This window comes from Oncorhynchus mykiss, chromosome 16 (genome assembly GCF_013265735.2).
Source record: "Oncorhynchus mykiss isolate Arlee chromosome 16, USDA_OmykA_1.1, whole genome shotgun sequence".
In the NCBI taxonomy this organism is placed as follows: Eukaryota; Metazoa; Chordata; class Actinopteri; order Salmoniformes; family Salmonidae; genus Oncorhynchus; species Oncorhynchus mykiss.
Genome location: NC_048580.1, coordinates 37,622,484 through 37,635,712, shown reverse-complemented (window position 1 = coordinate 37,635,712; position 13,229 = coordinate 37,622,484). Strand labels below are relative to the sequence as shown.

Sequence of the window (13,229 nt, the reverse complement as noted above, 5' to 3'; positions counted from 1 at the left end):
TTTAATTGCTAAATTAATAATTAAATTAGTAATTATTTCGCCAAAATGGCCTATTTATTGCCTTATCTTCCTTATCCTACCTCATTTGCACACACTGTCTATAGACTTTTAAAAAATATTTTATTTTTATTATTGACTGTATGTTTGTTTATTCCATGTGTAACTCTGTGTTGTTGTTTGTGTTGTACTGCTTTGCTTTATCTTGGCCAGGTCGCAGTTGTAAATGGGAACTTGTTCTCAACTAGCCTACCTGGTTAAATAAAGGTGAAATTTAAAAATGTAAAATATAAAAATATTGAAGTTGATGTTTTAAAGTTGTTTTTACGTTTTCGCAGACTTTTCTTGGCGGATGTTACAATCGTCACAAATTGAATTATGGATAGTTTCAGGACCCGGAGTGGACATTATTGTACACTCGCAAACTCAACTAAAAACAAGGGCTGAGGGGCTTACTTTGCAAACTTCCCTTGCTTAGCTAATCATTTGGACCACCCTCCATGATGGCGACGGGGATTCCCCCAAGGGCATAAGGCGAGGGTAAGTGGACAAGGGTGTCTTTTAAGTGTTTGGACCGCAGACGGGAGTTGCAGCGATGGGACAAGACAATTTGGATATGACAAAAAGGGTGTCAAAAAGATAAATTCAATTATTTAAAAAAAAATGTGGATTGGTATAATTTGTATGTAATAAAATGTATACAAAATGTAAATGAATGTATACAAAATTGTATGTAACTTTGTATACTTTTATTTAAAAATGCATCGGGCGCTTATGGGGGGATTCTGGTAAAATGCCGGCAAAGTCTGCTGAATTCCGGTAGACTGAAACGGTCTGAGGTACTTGTGCCGATTCTGGTCAGTCACTCATTTTGATTCCGGGCCGATTCTGGTCAGTCATTCATTTTGATTCCTGGCCGATTTCTCGTTGTTGGGGAGATACAGGATATTCGTTTAAAGAGTATATTAAGCAGAACGTAATTAGATACAGGCTAAAATATGTAATATTTTTAAAGAGAAACGGCGCTGGCAGACAGGATTTAGTTCATCCCGGTCTCTGGCCCACACTCCAGTACAGGAGGGTGCGGTAATGCACCATACCGTTGGACGCCAACCACCGATGAACCCCACCGAAGAAGCGGCCATTTTGTTAGACGTCTAGGGAGATTAGCTGACGCCTTTCGTATTGTTTTTTTTTTTACCTTACCCTCACAAATTGGAGGTGTAATTACACTGGTTCTTATAATTGATCAAGTATAATTTATTTTGCGAACAGGGTCGACCTCGTTTTTAAAACCGTAAAGAAGATAGGACAATATTTTGTGTATCATATTCGTGCGAGATCCTGCTAACCATTCATGTTGCAAGCGTGTGCGGTGTTTATTAGCCAGGACCACAGGGCCTTTTCAGCTCATGGCCACCATCTATCGATTTTTTTTAAACAGCTGTCTGCCCCGTGAACGCACAAATTAGCAAAAATTTTATCTTTCACCCAATTTGTATTACCCAAATTAGATTAGAGACTCCTTGGAATATCGCTTTGCTAGCTAGTTTTGCTAGCTAATCGACAGAACCCCGCGTGCGCCATTAGCTGTGAATTAGCTAGTTTGCTAACTACTTCCTAATCTAACTTCGAGACCATGGCAGAGTTGTACATTCGCGTGGCAGAGGACGAAAACGAAGAGCCAATGGAGATCCCATCGGAGGATGATGGGACTGTTTTGCTGTCAACGGTTGCAGCCCAGTTTCCCGGAGCGTGCGGCCTACGTTACAGGAACCCTGTGTCTCAGTGCATGCGAGGCGTCCGTCTAGTTGAGGGTATCTTGCATGCACCTGAGAATGACTGGGGTAGCCTGGTGTACGTCGTCAACTACCCAAAAGGTAAGGTGTGTTTTCGTTTAGAGGCAACGTTGGTAGTTAACGTTAGCTCGCCAAATGTAGCTGCATGGTTGCTGGTACCCGTACTATCTAGCTAGTTAACGTTACTTGCTAATGTTAGCTAGCAACTAGACCAATATGTACTCGTAAGGAGTCTAACTTTACTCCCTTGGTCCACTGACCTTGTTATTTTCAGAGGTAGACTCGATCTGGCAGCCAAATACATCTACATGAGTCGATTCTCAATTGTGATACGGTTCTAGAAATACAAAGCCCTTTACTTTAATTTTACAAAAGCAAAATACACACTCATAACTGGATTTATCACAATTGTACCCGACAGTATTTTTCAGTGACAACACGTTTATGGCGTCGTCCTTCCTTGACACGCAGGTATTTGGAATGCTAGGTAGCCAATTGGCACAGGTGGTCCCGCTATGTTCGGTCTTCCGTAACACGCGCTGTAATGGAACATGGCCATGTTGGAACACTCGCATGTTGATTTGAACCAATTATATTAATTTGGCGCCAGGTCGAAAAGCATTAAACATTTATGTCTATTTAGCTTGCTGTTGGTGGCTAATTTGTCCTGGGATAAAACATATTGGGTTGTTAGTTTGCCTGAAATGCCACAACTGACTGGAGTGAAAGAAAAAAAAAAGACTCCCCTTTTCTGGACCCTGTCTTTAAAAGATACTTTGTAAAAATACAAATAACTTCACAGATCTTCGTTGTAAAGGGTTTAAACACTGTTTCCCATGCTTGTTCAATTTATTTGTATTTTTTATTTTACCTTTATTTAACCACGTAGGCAAGTTGAGAACAAGTTCTCATTTACAATTACGACCTGACCAAGATAAAGTAAAGCAGTTCGACACATACAACAACACAGAGTTACACATGGCGTAAAACAAACATACAGTCAATAATACAGTAGAAAAATAAGTCTATATACAATGTGAGCAAGTGAGGTGAGATAAGGGAGGTAAAGGTAAAAAAATAAATAAAAAAAGGCCATGGTGGTGAAGTAAATACAATACAACAAGTAAAACACTGGAACAGTAGATTTGCAGTGGAAGAATGTGTGAAGTAGAAATAGAAATAATGGAGCAAAATAAATAAATAAATACAGTAGGGGAAGAGGTAGTTGTTTGGGCTAAATTATAGATGGGCTATGTACAGGTGCAGTAATATGTGAGCTGCTCTGACAGCTGGTGCTTAAAGCTAGTGAGGGAGAAGTGTTTCCAGTTTGAGATTTTTGTAGTTCGTTCCAGTCATTGGCAGCAGAGAACTGGAAGGAGAGGCGGCCACTGGAAGAATTGGTTTTGGGGGTGACCAGAGAGCTATACCTGCTGGAGTGAGTGCCACAGGTGGGTGCTGCTATGGTGACCAGCGAGCTGAGATAAGGGGGGACTTTACCTAGCGGGGTCTTGCAGATGACCTGAAGCCAGTGGGTTTGGCGACAAATATGAAGCGAGGGCCAGCCAACGAGAGCATACAGGTCGCAGTGGTGGGTAGTATATAGGGCTATATGTTACTGTGATAGACTGCATCCAATTTATTGAGTAGGGAATTGGAGGCTATTTTCTAAATGACATCGCCGAAGTCGAGGATCGGTAGGATGGTCAGTTTTTCGAGGGTATATTTGGCAGCATGAGTGAAGGATATTTTGTTGCCAAATAGGAAGCCAATTCTAGATTTAATTTTGGTTTGGAGATGTTTGATGTTAGTCTAGGAGAGTTTACAGTCTAACCAGACACCTAGGTATTTGTAGTTGTCCACATATTCTAAGTCAGAACCGTCCAGAGTAGTGATGCAGGCAGGTGCAGGCAGCGATCGGTTGAAGAGCATGTATTTGGTTTTACTTGTGTTTAAGACCAGTTGGAGGCCACGGAAGGAGAGTTGTAATGGCATTGAAGCTCGTCTGGAGGGTTGTTAACAGTGTCCAAAGAAGGGAAGGAACCATGAACAATTAATGAACATGCACCTGTGGAAAGTCGTTAAGGTACCAACAGCTTACAGACAGTAGGCAATTAAGGTCACAGTTATGAAAACTTAAGACACTAAAGAGGCCATTCTACTGACTCTGGAAAACACCAAAAGAAAGATGCCCAGGGTCCCTGCTCATCTTCCTGAACGTGCCTTAGGAATGCTGCAAGGAGGCATGAGGACTGCAGATGTGGCCAGGGTAATAAATTGCAATGTCCGTACTGTGAGACGCCTGAGACAGGATGGATAGCTGATCGTCCTCGCAGTGGCAGACCACGTGTAACAACACCTGCACAGAATCGGTACATCCGAACATCACACCTGCGGGACAGGTACAGGATGGCAACAACAACTGCCTGAGTTACACCGGGAACGCACAATCCCTCCCATCAGTGCTCAGACTGTCCGCAGTAGGCTGAGAGAGGCTGGACTGAGGGCTTGTAGGCCTGTTGTAAGGCAGGTCCTCACCAGACATCACCGGCAACAACGTCGCCTATGGGCATAAACACAACGTCACCGGACCAGACAGGACTGGCAAAAAGTGCTCTTCACTGACGAGTCGCGGTTTTGTCTCACCAGGTGTGATGGTCGTATTCGCGTTTATCGTTGATGGAATGAGCGTTACACCGAGGCCTGTACTCTGGAGCGAGATGGATTTGGAGGTGGAGGGTCCGTCTCGCACAGTGTGTCACAGCATCATCGGACTAAGCTTGTTGTCATTGCAGGCAGTCTCAACGCTGTGCGTTACAGGGACGACATCCTCCCTCATGTGGTACCCTTCCTGCAGGCTCATCCTGACATGACCCTTCAGCATTACAATGCCACCATCATTGTTCAGGGACACATTATTAAATTTTTGTTAGTCACATGTCTGTGGAACTTGTTCAGTTTATGTCTCAGTTGTTGAATGTTATGTTTATACAAATATTTACACGTTAAATCAGCTGGAAATAAATGCAGTTGACAGTGAGAGGACATTTCTTTTTTTTGGTTTATGTAAATGTATTTTGCAACGTGTCTGGTATGGTTAACATGTAACGCAAACCCTATAAAGGTGTATCAATTTAACGTTTTCAAAATCTTTTCTGTAACTTTTGTAATAATGAAAGATAATGTCCTTTAAAGGCCTGATTGGTGGAGTGCTGCCGAAATGGTTGTCCTTCTGAAAGGTTCTCCCATCTCCGCAAAGGAACTCCGGAGCTCTGTCAAGAGTGACCGTCGGGTTCTTGGTCAGTTCCCTGACCCTGATTTATTTATTCTTGACTTTTAATTGTGAAAGTAAGTCTAGTCTCGTCTTCCCTTGCTAGAAAGTTGGCTAAACACTAGTCTATTAGCTTCCCACATTACCGTGTGAAATAATCTGATTTATAATGAAATAAATGCCCTGCCAATTTTTTATACTTGCCTGTGTAACTGTTATCCCGATTTGATATGCTGCAATGTTTTCGCATATCAGATAGTGTCCATTTTTAGCCACGGAGGAGGGGGGGGGCATAACAATTTCAGTCACAGTTCATATAAGGAAGTCAGTCAATTGAAGTAAATTAATTAGTCCCTAATCTATAGATTTCACTTGACTGGGATTACACACATGGATCTGTTGGTCACAGATACCTTTAAAAAATGTAGGTGCGTGGATCAGAAAACCTGTCAGTGTCTGGTGTGAACACCATTTTCCTCATGCAGTGTGACAAATCTCCTTCGCATAGAGTTGATCAGACTGTTGATTGTGGAACGTTGTCCCACTCCTTCAATGACTATGCAAATTTTTGGGATATTTCCGGGAATTGGAACACGCTGCCGTGTGCATCGATACAGAGCATCCCAAACATGCTCAATGGGTGACATGTCTGGTGTGTATGCAGGCCATGGAAGAACTGGGATAGTTTCAGTTTCCAGAAATTGTGTTCAGATCCTTGTGACATTGGGCCGGGCATTATCATGCTGAAACATGAGGTGATGGTGGCAGATGAATGGCACGACAATGGGCCTCAGGATCCCGTCACGGTATCTCTGTGCATTCAAATTGCCATCAATAAAGTGCAATTGTGTGATGTCTATCTTATGCCTGCCCCTACCATAATCCCACCGCCACCGTGGGGCACTCTTTTCACAACGTTGAAGTCAGCAAGCTGCTCGTCCACACAATGCCATACATGTCTGCGGTTGTGAAGCGGGTTGGGTGTACTGCCAAATTCTATCAAATTACATTGGAGGTGGCTTATGGTAGAGAATAGAGGTCGACCAATTATGATTTTTTTTCAACGCCGATACCAATTATTGGAGGACCAAAATAAGCCGATACCGGTTAATCAGCCATAAAAAGAAAAAAGTATTATTTTTCTATATATATATATATTTTTTTGTAATGACAATTACAACAATACTGAATGAACACTTTTAACTTAATATAATATATCAAAAAAATCAATTTAGCCTCAAATAAATAATGAAATGTTCAATTTGGTTTAAATAATGCAAAAACAATGTGTTGGAGAACAAAGTAAAAGTGCAATATGTCCCAGGTAAGAAAGCTAATGTTTAAGTTCCTTGCTCAGAACATGAGAACATAAGAAAGCTGGTGGTTCCTTTTAACATGAGTCTTCAATATTCCCAGGTAAGAAGTTTTAGGTTGTAGTTATTATAGGAGTTATAGGACTATTTCTCTCTATACGATTTGTATTTCATATATACCTTGGTGACTATTGGATGTTCTTATAGGCACTTTAGTGTTGCCAGTGTAACAGTATAGCTTCCATCCCTTTCCTCGCCGCTACCTGGGCTCGAACCAGGAACACATCGACAACAGCCACCCTCGAATCAGCGTTACCCATGCAGAGCAAGGGGAACAACTACTCCAAAGTCTCAGAGCAAAAATAGTTTGGAACACTATTAGCGCACACCCCGCTAACTAGCTACCCATTTCACATCGGTTACACCAGCCTAATCTTGGGAGTTGATGCGCTGTTTATGACTTCAAGCCTAATGTTTGTAGAGCTGCTGGCAAAACGCACGGAAGTGCTGTTTGAATGAATGCTTACGAGCCTGCTGGTGCCTACAATCGCTCGGTCAGACTGCTCTATCAAATCATAGACTTAATTATAACATAATAACACACAGAAATATGAGCCTTAGGTCATTAATATGGTTGAATCCGGAAACTATAATTTCGAAAACAAGACGTTTATTCTTTCAGTGAAATATGGAACCGTTCTGTATTTTATCTAACGGATGGCATCCCTAAGTCTAAAAATTGCTGTTACATTGCACAGCCTTCAATGTTATGTCATAATTACGTCAAATTCTGGCAAATTAGGCGGCCCAAACTGTTGCATATACCCTGACTCTGCGTGCAATGAACGCAAGAGAAGTGACACAATTTCACCTGGTTAAGTTAATTAACCTTTCTAGGACACACATTCCGCTAGCGGAACCCCTCGACATTTTCATATGCCGCTGAAATACATATAAGCAATTCAATGTCACATCGATCTTACTCTGGTAGGAGGAATGTCTTCTGTCAAAAGCAAATATGAAGACTCCTATTTTCCCGGTTTTCACAAAAAAGGCTGTCCCACGGAGTTGAATGCTCTGAGCACGGCACTTGCTTTACATTTTGGCTCATATCGCGTATACTTACGGTATTGTGATTTTTAGACATGGAAAATCGATTTGTTTACTGCTGATTTTTGTAGGTTTCTCATATAGTGTCCATTGTATGTCGCATCACCTACCACCCTACAAATAGCCTAGAATAACATGATCACTTGTAAAAAAAAATTAAATAAAGTAAACTTTTTAGGGGATACACAGTGGGTGAAAATGGGCTTTGGTGATGACATTTCACTTATGTTATAAAGTACATTTTACTAAGAAAAATGTGATTCTTAATGTTCTGAATCGTTCAGTTGGATCTTTCTCTAACATATCAAAAAGTTAGATTTCGTAACCTAATGCATCTGATAATAAGCACCAAGCTCTCTTGACAGCGGTGCTGCTTTCTCACACTTGAGGATTTGACATGTTATGGTGGTCATCAGCAAAGTTGTTAAAGCGGGTCTCAAAAAGCTACATTCACACGACACGAGCTGAATTAAATATAAAAGGCTTTGAAAATAAAAAAGCTTGCAGTGTGCTCTGTTGACATTTCAGAGATATGCTTGTTTATGTGAGATCTTCTTAAAAAAATAATAGGAATTTTGCACTATATGAAGTGTATACTAAAATATGAAAATGTCTATCTTACCTCTGTTTTATGGCCTTGAAGAAGGATGAGTTCAACTGTGATTTCTGTTAGTTTTGCCTTAATTCTCGCACAGCTTTCAGCCTAGCTGACGCAATGCTATTTTCCAGATTTTTCGGCCTCCCGTTGATTTAGTCACCCTAATTGTGGCCATCCTACATGGGTAAAAATTAGATTTGGACCACTGGTTTTCTTGGAGTATCTAAACATATCAGTCAAAATGTTTTTGGGGCCTCCCGAGTAGCGCAGCGGTCTAATGCGGAGCTTCTGGCGTCGCTATAGACCCAGATTCAATCCCATGAGGCAGCGCACAATTGGCCCAGCTTCGTCTGGGTTAGGGGAGGGTTTGGCCAGCCGGATTTTCTTGTCCCATCGCCCTTGAACGGCTCCTTGTGGCAGGCTTGGTCGCCTGCAAGCTGAGTTCGGTCATCAACGGCTGGCTTCCGTGTTAAGCAAGCAGTGCACCTTGGCAGAGTTGTGTTTCGGAGGACGCATGGCTCTCGACCTTCGCCTCTCCCAAGTCCATACGGGAGTTGCAGCAATGGGACATGACTGTAACTACCTTTTTGGATATCACGAAATTGGGGAGAAAAAGGGGTAAAGACAGCCAAAAATAAGGTTATAATGTTTGGTTTGTTTGAACAGTCACTGAGATTTTATATATTATAGCAATGCGATTTTATATATTATAGCAATGCCAAAAAAGTATTAAATATTATTTAATGCCAAGCTAAACCGAGACAGCAATCTTGAAGTCTGTGATTTTGAAGTTGATTAGCTTCCCACATCGCCATTTGAAGTATTCAGATTTATAATGAAATAATATGCCCTGGCAAATATTCATATACTTGCCGGTGTAATCTACAACATTATCCCAATTTGATAAGCTGCTTCAATATATCCCCCCCATCAGCTAAAATAGAATATTCTCATGATTTGGTTGCAGAGAAAGCGCAAGCTGTTTTTACCAATAGCCTGGAATCTATAGTGTACTTTTTTAGTACTTTTGGAGGGATTCTAAATAAGGCTACAATGTTTGGTTTATTGTTTGAACAGTCAGTGAGATAAAATGTATTTATCAACGCAAAATAGTTTACTCTGATGCATAGCCTATAGGTCAGATCAAGGAACCAAGTGAGCTTCATTGCCTACACAATACTGCCATGGCTACGCAAGGAATGAGATTTTACAATTTTCATGTGGTATGTGAGTACGTAGAATGTCGGAGCGCACTACAGCGACATTGCTACGCGTTAGGCGTAGCTCCGTAGGGTTTGTCTCCATAGGGTATACTAGCTAGATCTACCTAACATTTATATTTCTTAGCTAGTTAGTTTGTTTAGGCCAATGACCAAGTATTTTAACATTGTTCCTCCTCCTGATTTTGTCTTATCACCTTATCATAATGTCATACAACATTTTGCATTCCTGTGTCAGATAACAAAAGGAAAATGGATGAAATGGATGCTGCCTCTGCGGTTAAAATGAAGAGGAGTATCGAGAAAACATCAGACCTCATTATCCTTGGTTTGCCTTGGAAAACGTCTGAGCAAGATTTGAAAGACTACTTCGCCACTTTTGGAGAAGTCATCATGGTGCAGGTAACCCAAACTAATCAACATTTTGTTGAATGGTTGATGTACTTCATGGAGGTAGCATGCATGTCAATAATCATACCTCTCTCTCGCTCTCTCTGTCTCTCTCTGCAGGTCAAAAGAGATGTTAAGACTGGGAACTCAAAGGGTTTTGGTTTTGTTCGGTTCACTGAGTACGAGACTCAATCCAAAGTGATTTCTCAGCGACACATGATTGACGGAAGATGGTGTGACTGCAAACTACCCAACTCTAAGGTATTTAATCAATGTTTAGGAGTACCTGCTTATTTAAATCCTTTCCTCTAAAGTCTCAATTGTGTTCTATTCCCAGTTCAGGTAAAATATTTAAGTGCTTTCACTCTTTTATTGTCATGTTAGGCAGGTCCCGATGAGCCCATGCGCAGCCGTAAAATCTTTGTTGGCCGCTGCACAGAGGACATAACCACTGATGAGCTCCGGCAGTTCTTCATGCAGTATGGCGAGGTCACTGATGTCTTCATTCCCAAACCCTTCCGGGCTTTCGCCTTTGTGACTTTCGCAGATGACCAGGTATGTTTTTCGATGGCTGTTGCTCAACCTGTGGTGCGCAGATTATATTCTGGTTGGTTTGCTTGTTGAATCATCTCCTACACCCACCCCCCTCTCTGTCTAGGTTGCTTCAGCCCTGTGCGGAGAGGACCTGATCATCAAGGGTGTCAGCGTGCACATCTCTAACGCTGAGCCTAAGCACAATAATAGTAGGCAAATGATGGATCGTGGGGCTGGTGCGTTCGGGGGCCAGGGCTATGGCGGTGGTCGTGGAGGGATAGGGAGCAGTGGCAGTAGCGGGGTGAATTTCGGGGGGCTTAGCCTTAACCCAGCCATGATGGCCGCCGCTCTGCAGAGCAGCTGGGGCATGATGGGTATGCTTGCTAACCAGCAGGGTCAGACCAATTCGGCAGGCACCGCCGCTGCCGGGCAGACCAGTGCCACCCGAGATCAGAGCCAGGCCTATAGTTCTAATAGCACCAGTTACAGCAGCCCCAGCTCAGCTAGCCTAGGGTGGGCTGCAGGCACCAACTCTGCCTCCGGCAGTGGGTTCAGCTCCGGATTTGGCACCTCTATGGAGTCAAAATCATCAGGTTGGGGAATGTAGAAAACTTTGATTTAAAGTCCTATTTCTAGATTAATCTGGTAAGTATTTTGAGGGGCAAGAAAGAGTTAGTCATATCTTATGTCCCTGCTATTTAAAACTATATTGCCTTTCATTTTGTTAAAGAAGACATTTGACTATTCATATGTTTGTGTGTGTGACTAATTCTGTAGGAAATGAGTGCACAGAGTGGTTGAAGTGTATAGTTCTTTAGGGGTAAACTGCTACACTACATGTCTTTTTTTTTCCTTGAGAAAAAGTTATTTAGTTTAAGACGTGACATGATGACTCTGCATGCTAAGTAGATATTTCTGAGATGCACGAGTATCAAGAAAGCCCCCCTAAACCACCTGTATATGGTCTTGAATTGGGCTTGAGGTTTAATCTCTGTATGCAGTTGATTGTCTTTTTTGTTTGCCGTTTTATGGAAAGCCTTCATGAAAATCTCTTCAACAGTTAACTCTTCTTCTTTCATTTTTTTTGTTGAATTTCCTGGAAAGAAGCCCCTCATTGGCAGCAATGTTCGACCAAACTCAGTATCAGTACCCCTCTTCCCATGTGTAAATGCTTTGCCATCGAAAGACACAGCTTCACTCTGCATATACTGTGTTAGACGGTGGGTGTTGTCTTTATCTCCCCTTTTTATGGATCAAAACATCTTGTCTGCTTTATCACTTGAGAACAAAGTGATTGGTAGTGGCCAAAGAGTGAGAGACTGAGTGGGAAAAGCAGTGTGTAAAGGACTGGTTGTGCGATGCTGAAGAGACAGATGTCTGCGAGAGTTGAGAAGAACCTGTGGCTTTGTGCGAGTGTGTTCCATATGACCATCAAAAGGACATTCATCGTATCTTGAGATCCCGAAGGTCTCCTTTCTCTATTTCTATCAAGCTTAATCTTGAACACAATGGAATGTTTAGCGCTATGAATATTTGTATCCTTTCTTGCTGTCTGATTTGATGTGGATGCTGTATGGTGTGTGTGCTTCATTTTCTTCTTGTTCCTACCCCTTTCCGTGTGAAAATGTGACCTGCTGTTGGTGATTGTCTGTGTTGAGAGGACTGGGGGAGCTTGGAGGATTGTGAACTCGGTGTGTCTTAAGAGGGTGAAGTGGCAAGCGTTAGACGAGCTATTGACATTTTGTGTTATAGTGTTTTTGAATGCATTTTATATGTTTTGTGAATCAAAGGGAATTCTCAAATAAAACAAAATTTGACCAGGTATGTTGCCTACCTGACAGTAATTTAGTTTAAACATTTTGGACTGTTAACATTAATTGAACTGCGAACACTTTAATTCGCATGTATAGGAACCTTGGACACTGCCGGCTCAGGTTTACATCAAAACCCCAGAGTGAATTCAATTTTCGGGAAGCTGAAGACTGGAGTTTGATGCACTGTTGGTTGGGGGCAGGCAACAAGCCAATAGTGGAGATGCTGCAGAATGCCTTATGTTTGAAAAGGGACTTCTTTGCCCCACTAACAAGACCCTTTGGACCACCCCATTGAAATTTAAAACAGACCATTCTCAATTGGGCAGAGGTATTCGGTTTATACCGTCAAATTAGTCAATCTTAAAAGCAGTGCTAAAATGTTATCTATTTAACTAATTGCCTGCAATTAAGTGACAATCATGTTTTTGTTTTATTTCAGTCCGTTTTTTGAAGACATGGCCTGATTTTATATTTTAAAAATAATAATTAAATCTGGCTTTTGAAAGATTAGTTTGGTCAAATTATGCTTTGTCTCAATACAGCCATTGGTTATGGTAAATGAAAGTGCAAAGATTTAAGTAAAGGCTTATATTTCAAGTATTCTGTAGATTTCTTTTTGATTTGCTTTAAAATGTAAAATTTCAGTCGGATTGACAGAATATTCCTGAATTATTTTACGCCGTAAAGGGGAATGACTTGTTTGACTTGAGTCAATTCTACGGGGTTTTGGATCATTTATGATTGAACTCGCCAGCGGGAATCATATCACTTGTGTACTGATATTGACCTCTTTATTTTTAGTTCTCTAAAATGTAAAATAAAGTTTAACATTTTGAATCATTTGTTGTATTTGTCCCTTTAGACAAGCTTTAAAAGTTTATCAGCAGCCAGCACCATATTTAGTGTCTGGTCAGAAATTACTGTTGCCATGTTTACATTTTATGTTGAGTCAGTGTGGCAACCTTATGCCAATATTAGATCAACATCTTTTATAGATCAACTTCGCAATTTGTTGAATTTAGATTTGGGCTCGACTCAATCCATATCGTGGAAGTTAAGTGCGATTGCAATTTAAAGGCAACGTTCTCGCGTTCGCAGCGACTGCGTTCATGGTAAACACTACATAAATCATCTCAATCGGAAATTACCTTTACATGTCAATCGTGCTTGAATCCTTAGCCTTGCT

General features: G+C 41.4%; 1 protein-coding gene across 1 annotated transcript; it reads left to right on the top strand.

The window, feature by feature from the left end:
* The first annotated feature begins 836 nt into the window (after nucleotides 1-836).
* Nucleotides 837-12,880, top strand: LOC110491896 (TAR DNA-binding protein 43). The gene is made up of 5 exons (XM_021565720.2): nucleotides 837-1,877; nucleotides 9,544-9,707; nucleotides 9,816-9,956; nucleotides 10,080-10,250; nucleotides 10,354-12,880. The coding sequence occupies exons 1-5, from the start codon at nucleotides 1,637-1,639 to the stop codon at nucleotides 10,834-10,836; spliced, it is 1,200 nt and encodes a 399-aa protein (XP_021421395.1). The 5' UTR covers nucleotides 837-1,636; the 3' UTR covers nucleotides 10,837-12,880.
* The last annotated feature ends 349 nt before the right edge of the window (nucleotides 12,881-13,229 follow it).